The sequence below is a fragment of the Strongylocentrotus purpuratus genome, unplaced genomic scaffold (assembly GCF_000002235.5).
Source record: "Strongylocentrotus purpuratus isolate Spur 01 unplaced genomic scaffold, Spur_5.0 spur5_scaffold_21, whole genome shotgun sequence".
NCBI classification, from domain to species: domain Eukaryota; kingdom Metazoa; phylum Echinodermata; class Echinoidea; order Camarodonta; family Strongylocentrotidae; genus Strongylocentrotus; species Strongylocentrotus purpuratus.
In genome coordinates this window covers 2,135,085-2,151,672 of record NW_022145607.1, presented here as the reverse complement: position 1 = coordinate 2,151,672, position 16,588 = coordinate 2,135,085, and the positions used below count along the sequence as shown (strand labels likewise).

The 16,588-nt window shown below is 37.8% G+C and overlaps 1 protein-coding gene across 2 annotated transcripts; it reads left to right on the top strand.

Annotated features, from left to right (window-relative positions):
- The first annotated feature begins 21 nt into the window (after positions 1-21).
- Positions 22-16,334, top strand: LOC591918 (chromatin assembly factor 1 subunit B). Of its 2 annotated transcripts, XM_030995328.1 has the most exons (13): positions 22-120; positions 1,537-1,659; positions 2,290-2,422; positions 3,100-3,208; positions 4,147-4,250; positions 4,747-4,843; positions 5,954-6,041; positions 6,708-6,877; positions 8,102-8,262; positions 11,561-11,726; positions 12,156-12,281; positions 13,165-13,545; positions 14,453-16,334. In XM_030995328.1, exons 2-13 carry the CDS (start codon positions 1,537-1,539, stop codon positions 14,931-14,933), a joined length of 2,139 nt encoding a protein of 712 aa, XP_030851188.1. In that variant the 5' UTR covers positions 22-120; the 3' UTR covers positions 14,934-16,334. The 2 variants fall into 2 exon arrangements, with proteins under 2 accessions (XP_030851188.1, XP_030851189.1); XM_030995329.1 differs by lacking the exons at positions 22-120; positions 1,537-1,659; positions 2,290-2,422; positions 3,100-3,208; positions 4,147-4,250 and adding an exon at positions 4,269-4,372.
- Positions 16,335-16,588: the final 254 nt, after the last annotated feature.

The following is a 16,588-nucleotide window of genomic DNA, read 5'->3' as shown; positions in this document are numbered from 1 at the left end:
CCTAATATTTAAGACTACTCAATTCTTTTACTGCCCTCTCTTGTTATAATTATTTTATTTCGCGGGAACTTTTGAGAAATTTTCAATAACATTTTTACCCACTACCTCGATCAAAACACGGTAAGTATTTACTATATGTGTATGATTTCTGTTTTGAGGGTGATGAATAGTAAGTATTAGTTAATAATGTATATGTTTAAACACTTGTAGGAATTGAATACACATTCTAACTATGATTTTTAAGTGACTTTGACTGAGTGATAGTTTCGATGTTTTTTTCGGCCTCGGCCAGTAGAGTACACGTACAGTGCAGTACCGGTACAGTCCTGGCATGACAGGCCGGGTCAGGTACGTGCAGGCGGGAGTGCAGTCCAACTCCAAGTGTAGGTCTATACAGAGTACAGACAAAGTCAACTATCGAAAGGCAGTCCTTTCATATGGCTATGAATAATCAGTGGCAGTTCCAGGGGATGGGGGTGGGGGGTGGCCGTGCCCCTAGCTACCCCCGGCAAACAAAAAGATGGTAGGGGTCTAACCACAAATGCCTTACTTTACGGGTGTCTGAACTCTGATCGCGCACCCAATGTTGTGTGCTAATCTTTCCCATAGTCATAGAGATTGCACGCATCCCTACTACGTGGTCTACGTGCATTGCGCGACCAAGCAAAATTGGTCAATGATTTTATGAAAAATTTGAAATTCAAACCTTTACTTTATAACAAATGATCCTCAACTTGAAGGTGAAACTCAATATTAAATGTGGCGTCGTACATGTAGGTCTATGAGTATGAAAGAGCAGGTTTTTCTCCATATTCCCCATAGCCTAGCCCTAGGGGGCCACCCTCGGACTTCTAAAAATACCTTGCTCAAAACAGCGATTTAAACATCGTTTCCATGGTAACTCGGAGATTTACCAATTTCACGAACTGCTCCCCCGAGGAATAAGTTGGGCCAGCTGTAAAGAATATATCATCCATGCACTTATTTTTTCTCTAGTCCCAAGGGATCATTTGGCACAACAGTTTGAAAATACCCTTGCTCCACGCTTTGCATATCGTGCTGTGCATTACATGTAGCTGTGCAGCTTTTGAGCAGAAATTATAACTCTGCGTGAACCACTTTTCTGTCCATTCTGACCAAAATGCTATGAATATTGCACAGTTTTTGAGGGGCTGTATCTTTTGATAGAAACATCGGTGAGTCTTGAAATTTGAAAGGTATTATTCTGATTACATTTTTATTCCAATATCCAACAAAAATGGTGAAAAACGATCCCAAATTGAAAATTGAAAAATCGTTTAAACACCCTATTAGTGTTACAGCTTACTATTTTTTGTTTGCAGGGGGGGGGGGGGGGTGTCGAGTGTATTTTATTATTAGTGCTCACTAAGAAGAAATACAAACAGAAAACAAAATGAGATGGAGAAGAAAAGGAGAGTACGAGAAGGAGAAGTAGAGTGAAATTTTATTGTATAATTCTTAAAATTTCCCACCTTTTTTTCTTTGTTATTTTTTCTAAATTTCTTGGACATGCAGATGAAGGTAGAGACTCCTGAGATTTCATGGCATGGACGCGATCCTGTCTACAGTGCTGACTTTCAACCTGGGAAACGTTCATTATGCAGGATAGCAACTGCCAGTACAGACACAAATGTTCTGGTAAATATAGATTTGAAACTCCTTTCAAGAATAGATGGATGGAAGACAGATGTAGGAAACTACAAATTGTTTGTTGTCTAGCCTTGTCTAGGGCTAGGCTATTTCTCTGTTTCCAATGAGACATTGGCCTGGATCTGATTCCTTTCATAATTTTAATTGTAACACTTTATAGACATTACAGTGTAAAGAGTGAAGGCAAGTTTGTGGTGCATAAAGGCCATAACGAGATGCAAAGTTGTTGCTTTCCCTATTCAGAATTTTTGTCATTACAAAAAGTGTTTTGATTCATGTTCATCCAATCCTTATATATTTCAAATGAAGCATGAATTGCAACTTGCATAAAAATGCAGGGTTTTTAAAGACCGTCACCACTACTGGGCAAGAAGGGATTAGACCACACAGCGAGCCATCGAGGTCACTGCGACAGGTGGCTATCTCATTAACTCGGCTCTCATTTAACATAGGAAAAAGAGGATCATGGGGGACCAACAGGCACCGATTGGGGAAGTTTTCTATATAGAGGGAGCAAGTAGCTACAAGTATGGCAGTGTGCCTTTAATACTTTTCTTAAACTTTCGTATATAAAAAATGTATTTTATTGCCATAATCTCTGTATTTTCCCATTGATAGGTATGGTATGTGAGTGTTGATAATGATGGCAAGGCACAACCCACCTTCGCTGCTAGTCTCTCCCGCCATACCAAAGCAGTTAATGTAGTCAGGTTCTCACCAGATGGAGAAACCTTAGCATCGGGGGCAGACGGTAAGATGTTCAAGAAGTTTCATGTCCTCCTTAGAATTTGTTAAGTCATTAACAATTCACACCAGTTTCCTCCTTTTATCTCCTTTGTAGTTTCCTTCTTGTGCTTACGTTCCTTCTCTGTCTCCTTTCTTCATTCCCCTCATCATCGTATTCCACTATTCTGTTTATCTAGGTCTATAGTTTCTCTCTCTCTCTCTCTCTCTCTCTCTCTCTCTCTTTCTCTATCTCTTTCTATCTCCCTTCCTTTTCCTCTCCCTTCCTTTCCCTGACTCTCTCTTCCTCATTGTCAATCACCTTCTATTCTTCTGAAAATAAGAGAAACAGACATTTGAGAGCTTTCAAAGTTAACTGCTTAGTTTCAAACTAGACCCTACTTTTAATTAGTCAGATACATACTCTTCTTTTTTCCCCTCAATGAGACACTTTAAAATGAATTATGAAAGTAATGTTTATTATATTTATTCATGGGAACCCACAAAAACAAGCTATGCTTTCCAATAGGTTCCTGTTTCATTTCATAATTTTGAACTTACTTTGTCAACTATGTTCTTTATTGTGCAAACAATTGATATATGAAATGGAATAAATTTGAATCGATCAATCAATGTAGCGAATGAGATTTAATATGAGAGAAACATTTGAGTAAAATTTTGTTTTTGCCATGTTGTGTTTACTAGATGGGTTGGTAATCCTGTGGAAGCTGCAGGAGATTGGTTATGTAGCAGCAGTCTTTGGCAAAGAAGATGAAGATTGTAAGGAGACCTGGGCTACACTCAAGACTCTCAGGTGAGACTTGAATGCTTTTTAACACTATTTTCATAGATAGATTGATATGGGATTGTGTTTCCATGGAACCCTTGATAATTAAGACTAGGGTTTGCCAGTTCAGAATTAATTTCCATTTCACAGCAGTGTTCTGAGTTAAAAGATAAATATCAGTTCCTAGGTGAGCTTTCAATTTCAAAGAGACTTACTTGTCCATTTTAAGAGAATTCTAAAGACTTTCTGAGAGTTATTTACTGGCATTGCTTGCCTATTTGGATATCCCTAACTCTAATTCTTGGCTGACATAACAGGCATCAGGGACAAATGGGCCACAAAACCCAAGTCTGGACTCCTAAAATTTAGATATTTTTGTAAAGGATTCATGCATATAGACTGTAAAAGGTTCAATCTGACTCCCTTCTTCGTTAGTGTGGAAGCCCTGCCTAATCATATACAAAACATTATACCGGATTGCAACCAAAGCCATAACCTTACATCTTTGACAACTTAAAGAGAAAGTTGAGTTCTGGTCATGGGATTGCATTGTCAAAGAGACGTATGGAATCGATCAGAAAAGGTTGATCATCTATCATATATATATATTTGTGTGTACTGCAAGGTTCTGGAATCATCAAAATGATAAGAAATTTTTGCCCAGTCTTGGTAAAGTTACAAGCACTGTAGGTCTACAGAGAAAGATGTATATGGGACTACAGGAACATGTGGCTTAAAAATCCATCCCGACTGTTATCCTGTTACATGCAGTATCCAAATATTAAGGATTTGAAGAGCCATGCTTTTTAGGGAAAATTTCTAATCTGATATTCTTCCACACTTGCATAATAACAATGATAAAGCTCACAAATTATTTTTCGCCCCTTCCCAGAACTCAACCTTCTCTTTAAAGTTCAGAGCAAATGTTGAATCAAAGATTGTAAGCTATTATCTGTCTTTTACAGGGGTCATCTTGAGGATGTTTATGATATATCCTGGTCATCTGATGGATCTAGAATGATCTCAGGTTCGGTGGATAACAGTGCTATCATCTGGGATACACAGAAAGGTAAGAAGTACACGGAATCCTCCCATCTTCTGATTGTTAGAACAGGCTTACATTGTCTGATGGATCTAGAATGATCTCAGGTTCGGTGGATAACAGTGCTATCATCTGGGATACACAGAAAGGTAAGAAGTACACAGAATCCTCCCACCTTCTGATTGTAAGAACAGACTTACATTGCTCTGTCCTGATGTCCTTGCTTTTGACAAGAACATCTTTGAAATGTCTTTTTGAGATCTTGTTATTTTGCCAATTTTTGAAAGCCACATGGGGTGGAGGGGGGAGGGAGATTGGAGAGTAAACATATACTTGCGAGTCTTTGACAAAATACTCCTTTATTCTTGTAGCATATAAAACACCGCTAAACTATAGTACTACCTCGTTCTACAGTACATTGATTTCTATGTTGACTGCTTGGATAAGTTATTTATAAACAGGAAAAAATGATATGCAAAGGACAGTCATTCTTATTATTGAATTCTTTTTGTCTATCTTTCAGGAGAGAAGCTGTTTCTTCTGAAGGATCATAGGAGTTTTGTTCAAGGAGTAGCTTGGGATCCCAAGGACAGATTCTGTGCCACAATCAGCTGTGATAGGTAGAAATGCAGCAGTATTTTATCTTTATGTTTATGTCGGGCTGAGGACAGATAGGGGTTTCTACATTAATTTAGATACAGTATATGTTGTTTATAAAGGTTATTTAGCCTAGGTATAAATGTTGTTAGTATGATTTTGAGATTAAAGGTATAGACCAGTTCTGGTCATGCGATTGCATTGTGAAAGAAACGTTGTGGAAACGAATCAGAAAAGGTTGATCATCTAGCATATAAGTATTGGTATGTACTGCAAAGTTCTGAAATCATCAAAATTATAAGAAATTTGGCCCAGTCTTGGTAAAGTTACAAGTACTATACACAGAAAGATGTATGGGACTACCCTATACCTATCCAGGCCGGATAGATATGGCAATTTACCAAATATATGAATTAGTAGGCGATTTCCCAGCAAAATTTGTATCATCACCCGTTGGTCAAAGCATATTCTTTCACATGATTGGTAATGAGAGCTTCCATTTCATTTTTTGAAATTGGGGGCATTTCCAAAACTGGTCTATACCTTTAAAGCCAGCATGTACATTGCACTGAATATGATTACCAATTAATGTTCAATAACACAGGTCTAATGAGCCTGTCATAGAGCAACTGTCGCCTGCCAATGAAATGCAGGAGAAGCATGTAATATCATACACTTAATTTAGGAATATGCTAAACACAATTTTGGCGTGGGTTCGATCCCACCGCTGCCACCAGGCAATTAGAAGACGAGATGTCAGTCAGTCAAGCAAACTGTAAAGCATTGTGTTAAACACACATCAAAGAACGTGAGAGGTCAAGCGCTACCCAAGACAGAGCTGAACATAGCCGCACAATTAATAGTAAACGACAATTAACAAGTAGATGCCATGAGGTGATGCTAAACCAAGCAACTACAAATAACATAATGGTGAAGCAAGGTTCTCTTAGATTTTAGGAAGTGTCACCTGCACCAATAATTTGGTATTATGATATTGATCATTTAGATAATCTACCCATGCATTAAAACACAGATCAGTATCTATGCATTTATTGTTTGGAACAATGTTTATAAATATGTGGCTGATTGGTAATACTGATATTGTTTACTTGAATTCCTTTCTGAAACCACAGATCAATGAGAGTGTATAATCTGAGCAACAATCGATGCATTCATCATGTCAACAAGCTGACCCTGGCAGCAGCCGGTAATAATGGAGAGGTTAGTAGCCAGAGAGAACAAAATCTTTCTACAAGAAAATAATCCTATTGTCTTTTGTTTTTTAAACTTGTTCAGTTTTGTTACTTGCACTTGTACTTGTAATGAATCTATGCCCAAGGGCCCTGGATCTAAGTGTAGTTTGGGACAACATATACATTTGCAGCGTATATGATTAGAAATGGCACAGGAAACCTTTAAATATGATAGAATTAAGGCCTTATTTTCTTTAGACCAGAAAGAAGTTAATCGAGCACCACGACTGAAGGAGGAAAAAATGGGTGTATTCTTGGTATGCTTGGCATGATAGATTGAATGACATCTTAACCTATTTCCTATTGGAATGGGAGGATTCAGTATAGTCAACAATTTAACTGGAAAAGGAACCAAAGATGTCTTTGAAGATGAAAGAAAATATTTTAAAGCCCATCTGTACTCGTTTGGCTATGAGGGATTAGACCACCCACGAAGGTCACTGACGGGTGGCTATCTCATCAACTCAGCTCTCAACTAACATGAGAAAAAGAGGATCATGAGGGACCAATGGTCACCGATTAGGCATTGTTTTCTATATAGAGGGAGCAAGTAGCTACAGGTAGTACAGTGGGCCTTTAAAGGTAATTAGGAATCATACATTTTTTTTTCTTCCTTCACTTGATTTGTTGTTAGGGTGTGACGAAGCAGTATCGTATGTTCCATGATGACACGATGAAGTCCTTCTTCAGACGGCTCGCGTTTAGTCCTGATGGTGAGCTGCTCATCGTCCCTGCTGGTATCCTGGAGATAGGAGACAGTGTACTCAACACAACATATGTATTCTCTACTTCATCCTTCTCAAAGTAAGGCCGTGTTTTGTTCTTTTGTTACTGCTTTGATGTTTTGATGTAACATTAATTTATTTTGATATATTTTTTCCCATTTGCTATGTTTTTCTTTATATATATTTATGCTTTTGAATGCTCTTTTATATTATTATATGTTTGATGTAAACTCGCATTTTTAGGCTTAGTAATTTTTGACGAGATTGAATAAAACTTAAATTGAATTGAAAATTCATTAGCGAATAACAAAGACTAGGGCTAAATGATATTCGCCTACAAATGTATTTTAAAAGTTCCTATGTGAACGAATCCATTTTTCATTGGACATGACAGCAAAGTCCGGTTTACTGTTAAAAAGCCTACCTTGACAATGATATTTTGTTTCTCTCTTGTACTCTCAGATGTGAATTTTGATAAATAAATAATAATAATAATATGGTTATTTATATAGCGCCGGTACCCGCCAGGTTCTGACGCTCATGGCGCTTTACACATATATGATGTGAATCTAATTGGTGAAATTCATTGTTTCTAAAGTGAAATGCTTTTTGCTGAGGAGTCACCATCTTATTTCTAAAGGATAGTTGATTTCTATGAGTTCTAGTCTATAGATTTACAATGGTCTGAAATGCCATGTAGATGCTCTACCAACCCCTTGTAAATATAATCCATCCCCCTTCTGCTGGACAATTAGCATCCAGACATCACAATTACCAGTGCACAATGACAATTATCACTTGGCAACATCCATACAACTTCCCCAGAACAATTAATCTGTAGGACAGCCACCACTCAGTTCTCGACTAGACAATGTCCACTTGAATGATTACCCTTTGAACAACCTCTCAATTTGAAAAATGACCATGATCCTAGACAGGCCCTTGGGAGTTATCACAGAATGGTATCATCCTGGTGTGTAGGCTCGGTCAGTAGAGCATCCGCCTCGCAACCGGGAGGTCGTGGGTTCGAACCCCGGCCGCGTCATACCAAAAGACATTAAAAGACTGGAGTTGCTGCTACCTTGTTTGGCGTTCAACAATAAGGGATAGAGCAACGTCGATCTGGTGCTGCTCAGTGGCTGCCGGGCTCACGATCAATTGGGCAAAAAGAATTTCCATTTTCGGTTTAATAAAATTTGGAGTGGACTTTAAAAGATTATTATTATTATTATTAGTTGTAGCTATGGAGATGCATAATTCTGGTGTTCAAATATTAATTAGCGAAATCTTTCCATTTCTCTAGGCCTGTACTACACTTGCCATGTCCCACCAAGGCCACCATAGCTGTTAGGTGTTGCCCAGTGTTGTTTGAGTTCAGACAGGAATCAAGCGACGCGGATTCTACCACAGCAACGCCGGAAAAGAAATCAGAGAGTACACAGCAGAAAGCTGAGCAAAAAGATGGTAAGATTTGACAAAAAGTGGATCATTTCATTAAGATTCAAGATTCAAGATATTTTATTTAACCATAAAGCATACACAAAATAATACAAAATACAGTATGGAATATGGAAAGGACTGAAAGAAAAGCACATTTTGTGAGGAGGAATGGCCCTGAAAGAGAGAGAGAAAAACAACAAAACAAAACAAAATGTATTGCACTTCTCTGGCCTTGTGTATGTGTGATTACAACATGCATATTATAACAATTATTATTATTATTATTATTTATTTGGCATTTCAAACGTACAATACAAGGTAAAATAGAATGGCACATAGGATACAAGCTATGAAAGAATAAAATTGGCTTCCCCTGCTGCACCTCCCGAAGTTGCCGGGAAGAAAAAAAGGAATGTAAATTCCTATAACCTGTAAGTCTTTTCTTCCGACTCCAGGAGATGCATCAGGTGATGCCTAAAATATTATACATAATTATAATTTTTAAAAAATATAATATAATATAAAAAAAACTTATTGATGACAATGCTAAAGCTTAAGCTCGATAAATTGCAATATGTTATTTCAGGTGTCACTGGCATGTCTGTTAAGTGAAGCAAAAAAGAAAAGTAAATAGCAGAAATCGGAATGGAATTATAGTTATTATGTTGCACTTAAGAAAGATTTTGGAGAATAAAATTAAGCGGTCTAATTGAAATGTGCGATAGAATCAATTATAATGAGGGAAATACAAATCAATCTCCTAATATTCAAACTATATATTCAATCAAAATTATATCCAAACATCAACTGTTGATGTTTGTAACATGTGTTCATAGTTTATTCAAAGTAAGATTTTAATTGATTAAGAAAAGAGGGTAGTGAGACAAGGACAGCCGCATCCCTGAGTGAGAAGGGTAGGTTATTCCAAATTCTTGAGAATCTTCGGGTTGAGAACAGGAATAAGACCTGGGTTCTTGATGGGAGATGAACGAATGTAAGGTGATCAAGGCGCCTACTGTTTATTTGCAGATTATCCAAAATTGATTCACATCTGATGTTTTCAGATAAGCACTTCATTATGTATGCACATAGAGCATAATCCCTTCGGGACTGGAGTGAGGTCCAGTGGAGCCGAGAGAGGCGCTCCTCATACGGTATATCGCATCTCCTTTGGTGGAGTGCAACTCTTGTAGCAGTTCGCTGCATCTGTTCGAGTTTGTGTTCTTGTGCAGCAGTATGCGGATGCCACGCAGGAATACTGTATTCCAAAATGGGGAGTACCAATGATATGTACAAGCAAAATATTGCCTCCGTTGAGGCCCCACAGGCAATGGTGCGAATGAACCCAAGAAGTCGATTGGCACGAGATACGATTGAGTCAACGTGTAGATTCCATCGAAGATTAGATGATATGGTCACCCCAAGGTACTTGTATGATGATGTCGGTGCCAAAGGTGCATCAATCATTTAGAGTGTAGTCTGGGTATTGGTCAGATTTTCTCTTCCGAGTAATGTGCATCACCTTTGTCTTGGTTGCATTCAGTGTCATTTGATTTGATGAGCACCAGTCATGAACTCGGTCTAGGTCTGTCTGTAGAACTGCCTCCTCACAGGATGAGTGTATTGTTCTGTACCGAAGGATGTTATCTGCAAAGATGACCACGTTGGATTGTGGTAGCACCAGAGGTTGACTGTATAGGGATCTCCTCACTCTGCTTATTTCACTAACCAGAAGCCTCTCGATGGTTGACTGGTGGATATAAGTCATAGATAGTTGACTGGTGGATATAATATTACTAGTATTACTGTACAGAGATCTCCTCACTCTGCTTATCTCATTAACCAGAAGCCTCTCGATGTGATTAGATCTAGGCCTACTTGAAGCTACTATTTAAATTCAATTCAATTCAAATGTACATTTATTTTCTTCCAAACAATACAATTTATAAGTAGGAACATAAATATAATTAAAGAACTTGTATTACAAGGAAGAAGGCGCGAAACCCGAAAAGCATAGCTTGTAGTGGGTACGCCCGAATACATAAATACAATTATCCATTATAAATGGGAGAAAGGAAGAAAGGAAGAAAGGGATAGGCAAAGAGGAGAGGAGGATAGAGAGCTTGGAGAAAGAGAAAAGAAGAGAGGAAAAGAAGAGGACTGCAACATAGTGTCAATGGAGTGTATGGCATGCATAAACAACATAATGGCAAGATATAGGTGAAGAGTGTAGTGTTGAAATATTTGACATTATATACATATATATTTACTTTGTTACAAGTACATGCATTTATACAACATAGGCCTATACATAAACATTTCATTTATTTTCCATTAAAATTCAAAATAATATACATAACAAATTACCAGCAAAATCGGGAGGACCCCATACATACATGTATGTTTACATAATTATACACATGAATACAACACATATAATATACTTATATATCCATATACATCCCTTATACAATATTAATATACACTCGTCAACCTAATTGGGTAAAGGGATAATACTTATGCATTGTAATTTAAAATGATACATTTTTTAAGCTTCCAAGAGAAGCTTAACAGAGATACAGATTTCCTCATAGGTTCAGGTAAATCGTTCCAAAGCTTCGGACCCGTGAAACGGATATTATTTTGAAAAATACGTTTATGGCGTTTAGGAATTTAGATTTCTTCAGATGATCTGGTACCATACTTATGAAACACATTGGAATTGGCCGCAGAAATGAGAAGGTAGTTGTGAGTTTAGACATTTATATAATAATGTACATTGTTGAAGTTTATTTATATCTTCAAAACGAAGCAACTTAAGAGATTTAAATAAAGGATCGCTACTGGATCGTGGGTGAGAAACTGATATGATACGTAAAACTTTATTTTGCTGTGCACAGAGCTTTTTTAGACTCGTTCGATATGTATTTGCCGATATAATATTACAATAGGATAGGGATGGGAGAATCAATGAACAATATAAAGTAGGTAATATCGTTTTCCGTATAAACATACTTAGGCGGTAAATAACACCTGGGATAGGCTTAATGGCAATGCTTCTGCCTTATTAACAAGTTCAGCCAAATATGCGCTTGTTGGCCTCTCTGCCATTAGGGGAGATTCAATCCAGTGGAACATTTTGTTCTAGTTTGCTGTCAGTGTCAGTCAGGTCTGGATACGTACTGTGATTTTATTACATAATTATTTCCTTTTTTAAGATGAACATGAACATTCAAGTTACTTGATTAAAGAATATGAAGAAGAAACTAATCTTTCCTCATGATACCATAAACAAGAATATATTTTTTATTTTCCCCTGTAGAACCAATGGAAACCGATGCTGCTGCTCCCAACACATCTCCTGAGTCTAAGGAAGAAGGGCAAGAGAAATCAGATTCTAGTAAAGAGGTCCAAGATAAATCAGCTAGCTCCCCCTCAAAGCCTGAGACCAAGCCTGAGACCAAGGACCAAGCTACACAGCTATTTGAGTAAGAACCATTATATATTTCATCCTCTAAAAATGTACTCAAATATAAATATTTAGTATGTTATAAGTTTTTAAAATATCTTTGATCAGATTTGCAGTTTGTATAATTTGATCTCAAAGGCATATGTTAGATATCTGCTTTCATGCAATTTCAAATTATAACACTAACTTATCAGTATCTTTTAATTGGACTACTTGCTTTCATCTTTTTAATCAGTGGAAAATTGCATAGTGCAATAGTTGTCTGCATTAGTGCTATTTTGCTCTATTCATCTGTGTTAGATCTATTGATATGTGTTACAATTTGTTAACTTTTATCTCATTGTACAGGAGCTGATGTTACAAATCTTGTACAAACTTCCAAAGTATATAATTCAATCCATAATGATACAAAGAATGTTTAATCTATTTGCTTGTCTATTCTCATCAGCTTACCTTACCGTATGGTGTTTGCCGTAGCAACTGAAGACTCTCTGCTCCTGTATGACACCCAGCAGAGCATTCCATTTGGTCTCATCTCAAACATCCACTACCATCAGCTTAGTGATGTCACATGGTAAGTGATACGTAGGACTGTCCATATTATCAAGAAAGGGCACAACTGTAAAGCCTTAAAAAAAAAAAAGTTGTATTGCCCTTTAGGTGCCAAAACATGGATCGGTCGGTCAGAATCTTTCTTCTTCTTTTTTTACTTTTCTTTTTTCTCCCTCTTTGGGCTGATATTTATTTATCTAAAAAACAGAAAAATAAACAAACTTTTTTAAAAGCTGATCGTATATTTCAAGATTTTTGGGTCGGTCGCAAAGGGCAATACATCTTCTTTTTATTTTGAGGCCTAACTTGGAAATATTTCAATTTTTAGGGGGAAATGCCTGAAATTGGCAAAATTATGGACAGGAATGTCTCGTTTAAAGTTATTCTGAAAGGCATGTTGTTGCCTAATATTGAAAGATAGCATCAGTGGTTAGGACATCCTTCAGTGTGCATGTACTTGTTTCCTGCTACAAGGTGGAAACCATTTGCTTTTATTTAGCCATTCTAGGGCAGAGTGTACAGTGTATTTGAATTCATTTCTCAGGACAGCCGAAGAATCATAATGTTCCTTCAGGGGGTGTTTCACAAAGATCCTAAGTTGAATTTATCTCTAAGTTGGACTTAACAATTATGGAAAGTTGTAAAATTTATTTTTAAAGGCATAAAATGTTGATTCAAATTATTCATATTGCGTATTATCAAGGGGATTTCATGTTCTTGATGTGGAATTTATGAAAAGACTAAAATACTTAATTTTTGCTTTTGAACATATTTTATTTTAAGGTTACAAATGGCTCTCCATAATATTTAAGTCCAACTTAAAGTTAAGTTTGACTTGGGATCTTTGTGAAAGACCCCCCTGGAATGAAGCTGTCATGTTCTGTGTTTGATCATATACTTGACAGGTCATCTGATGGCAGGATATTGGCCGTCTCATCGACGGATGGCTACTGCTCCTTTGTGACTTTTGAAGCTGGTGAACTGGGTGTTCCCTACGTCTCTCAACCTGTCCCTACCACTGCACCTAACCCTGCTCCACCTAGCGCTACCAAGTCTTCCCCCTCACCCACTCCTGCAGTGTCTATTCAGACATTGGCCAATCAGAATGCAGGGATTTCAAAATCACCGAATCAAAATACAGGAATTTCAAAATCGCCCAATCAGCAGTCTGTATCTACTGGTGTAGCAGCAGGTGGTCCAGCCTCTATAACTGTCAAGCCTGTTGGAGGAAATAGAGTGAAGGAAGCTAAGAGGATCACCCCTGTCATGATATCAGGACCACCAGGGTAAGTTGAAAACAAAAAGCAAGACTTTGGCTCTGAGATGCCCCCCCCCCCCAAAAAAACAAAAAAAAACAACAACAACAACAACAACAGCAGCCATGCTGTTTAAGCCTCGGTCACAAATGCCATTACGAACTGCTATGAACGCCGTACCAACGATTTTCAGACAATGGAAATTTGGGAAGACAATGGAAAACGGAGAATAGTACGAAATTATCACTCGTACGAACCTTTGTGACCGTAGCATTAGATAATGATAAAGAGGATTGATTTCAATTAAATAGAGTGTATCTACTAGTATGTCATTCTGTGATGATCTAGAATTAACTCATATGAAGCCAAGGATATTGCTACATTATTATTAAGATTCCCAAGGTGTGAGACTATAAAGGATTCATAATGCTGTTGCCTTGTAAAGGACTGTAGCACATTTTGTTTACCATCGGTATTATGAGGCTTCCAAGACCACTCACCTATACATGTAGTCCCTCACACATCAAAGAGAGTAAGCTCCCTCCCCCGCATCCACATGGGTAATTCCATAAATTAGGGACCCACTTTGTGGCATGTGTGGTGTCCCTGTTACATAAGGAACCCACACGTATTTGTGGCTCTGAGTAAAGACTTAAATAGTTGTGAGATTAAATAGAGTGAGATTGTAAAGTGATTTCCAAGCATAATATTGCATCCTCATACCTAGAATCACTTAATAATCATATTCAATTTATGGAATTACCCACATCCTCATGACATATAATCATTATTCAATGGATTTATATCAGAAAATCACCCTCCTATGCTTCTAGCCCCTTCATAAGCCCTCAACAAGAAATCCTTGACATTCAAGTAGTCAGTAATCGTTGCAATCAGTATTTTAAAATTTTGATATTTTGTAAATTTGATAATTCAGATCAGGGCCAGCACCAAGGAGAATCCAACTGACTACATTGTCCTCACCACCGTCCAATCAACCCACAAACTCTTCATCCTCACCACCATCCTCCTCCTCCTCTACACATCAACCATCCAAAGAAGATCATCCATCATCATCATCATCTAGTAGCAACCAGACCACAGACACACCTAGTAACCAGCGTCCATCTCAGAACGGTGGTTCACCTGTAACCGCCAAAGACACCGTACCCGGTGGTTCTCATGTAACCGTCAAAGACACCATACCCGATGAAGCCATCCCGGATGAAGAGGAAGATGATAATGAGAATGAAGACGTGATTGACTTGACAGCTGAGAGTGATAGCGATGAAGCTGATGAGATGGAGGTCAAGGAGGAGGACATTCCGGTGGTTCCTATGAAGAAGGTTCAGATGCCTCAAAAGCCTGTGGCTCCTGCTCCTAGGAGGATGACGACCATCAAGCTTCTCAGTGATTGATATACCGGGAGGAATGACGACGTTGAGAATGAGTTCCAGTGAACTCTGATCCCTGTAATGAAGTGACTTTATATACAGTCAAACCTGCTTCGGTGACCACCTGTCTACAAGGACCACATTTTTTGTTTCCCTTGAAAATGGTTTCTTGAAACATGTACTGAAGGAACCTGTCTACAAAGACCACTTTTTGTGTTTCTTGTAGGCCGTCGCTATAGACAGCTTTGACTGTACAAGACTTTTTGTAGACCTACTAGAGAGAACCATAAGGCCAGAACTCCTTCTTGGATCGCAGTAGTTCTGTACCAGAACAGTCTCGAGTCTGTATTTATAAGGTGGATTGAAGGATCACTGTGCCATTGATGTACATCATGTTAATTGTAACATCTGTCAAACTTCTTAGAAGAATTTAAAGATCTAATTCACAAACTTTGAGGTCCATCGAACCATATTTATAAATCACTGTCGTAATTTTTTTTTACAACAGTTGCTATATGATATCAATGAACACAAACTGAAATCTCTTCATGTGAAGTTGGTTGGTTAACGAGTGTTTTATATGCAATGAAGCCAGAGGGATATCATTCAGTTTGTGTAAGAAATGTGATTCTGTGAAACTACACGTTATTCTCTCAAACTTGGGTAAAGATCTTTAGTACTTAGCATCTCATTCAAAGACAGAGTAAGTGCTTCATGTGTATAAGGATATTAGAAGATACAAGTATGACAACCACACACCAAAAAGCATGTTCAGATATGACACGGTGAACTATCAGAAAAAAGCCACTCTTTTCTTCTTCTTCTTCAGTTGCAGTACAGGCCACCGTCGGGTGTATTGTCGCACTGTTGATGAATGGCAATTGCACACGTCAAAGGTCTTGCGCATATTCACTAAGCTCTGTGTGATAATATACAGAAGTATGAAGCATATGATAGTTTATGTCATCAACAGAAAACAATGTCGCTGTTATGCCGCGTCATATCTGATCGAGACCTAAGGAAGGCCTTTTTTTACTGTATATATGTGTATAATTCTAGTCAAAATGCCTGTTATAATTTCATGTATCTATGAAATGAATGGTCCATCTAGTTTATACCTTGTTGGATTATGTGGGACTTCTACATCCTTACCTTTAAGTTTCTAGATCAAAAAAGTGCTTCTGTTTCTGCAAATAATCTTGATCTGTTTCAGAATTGTGTGTCCAAAACATGGGTTTTGGGATTTTGTGTGCACGGAAAGCGATCCAAGAGAATAGATATTTAGAGGTGGAGGATGCATCAATTGAACATTTTGAGGGGTCATTGACACAAAGACGTAACTCCATTTTGAGAAAAAGTGGTTTATGTGTCACTGAGCACTTGGGCCTTACGGAGTTAAGTCTATGTTTCACTAGCCATCAACTTTAATGGGGTGTTGGGTGGAGTCAAATCTTTGTGTTTCCTGGAAAGCCCACATTTTTCTGAAGGTTTTTATATCAAATACTCATTTTGGCAAAATATGGAGTTACGTCTTTATGTCACTGAACCCTCGATTTAAAAATGAACTCTTTGCAAGTCTTGCTGTTTGGGCTATTGTGTAGAGATGCTTGGTCAAGTAAAAACTATTCATGTCTTCATGTTTGTCGCCTCCCATTTGCTGTTTTGTACAGAGAAAACAG

What these genes read in the sequence shown, in the direction of transcription:
- LOC591918 (XM_030995328.1), top strand. Translation starts at nt 1,537, where the DNA reads ATGAAGGTAGAGACTCCTGAGATTTCATGGCATGGACGCGATCCTGTC. An exon ending in CATCTGGGATACACAGAAAG is followed by an intron (nt 4,251 to 4,746) that starts GTAAGAAGTACA and finishes TCTATCTTTCAG; the next exon opens with GAGAGAAGCTGTTTCTTCTG. An exon ending in GCCACAATCAGCTGTGATAG is followed by an intron (nt 4,844 to 5,953) that starts GTAGAAATGCAG and finishes CTGAAACCACAG; the next exon opens with ATCAATGAGAGTGTATAATC.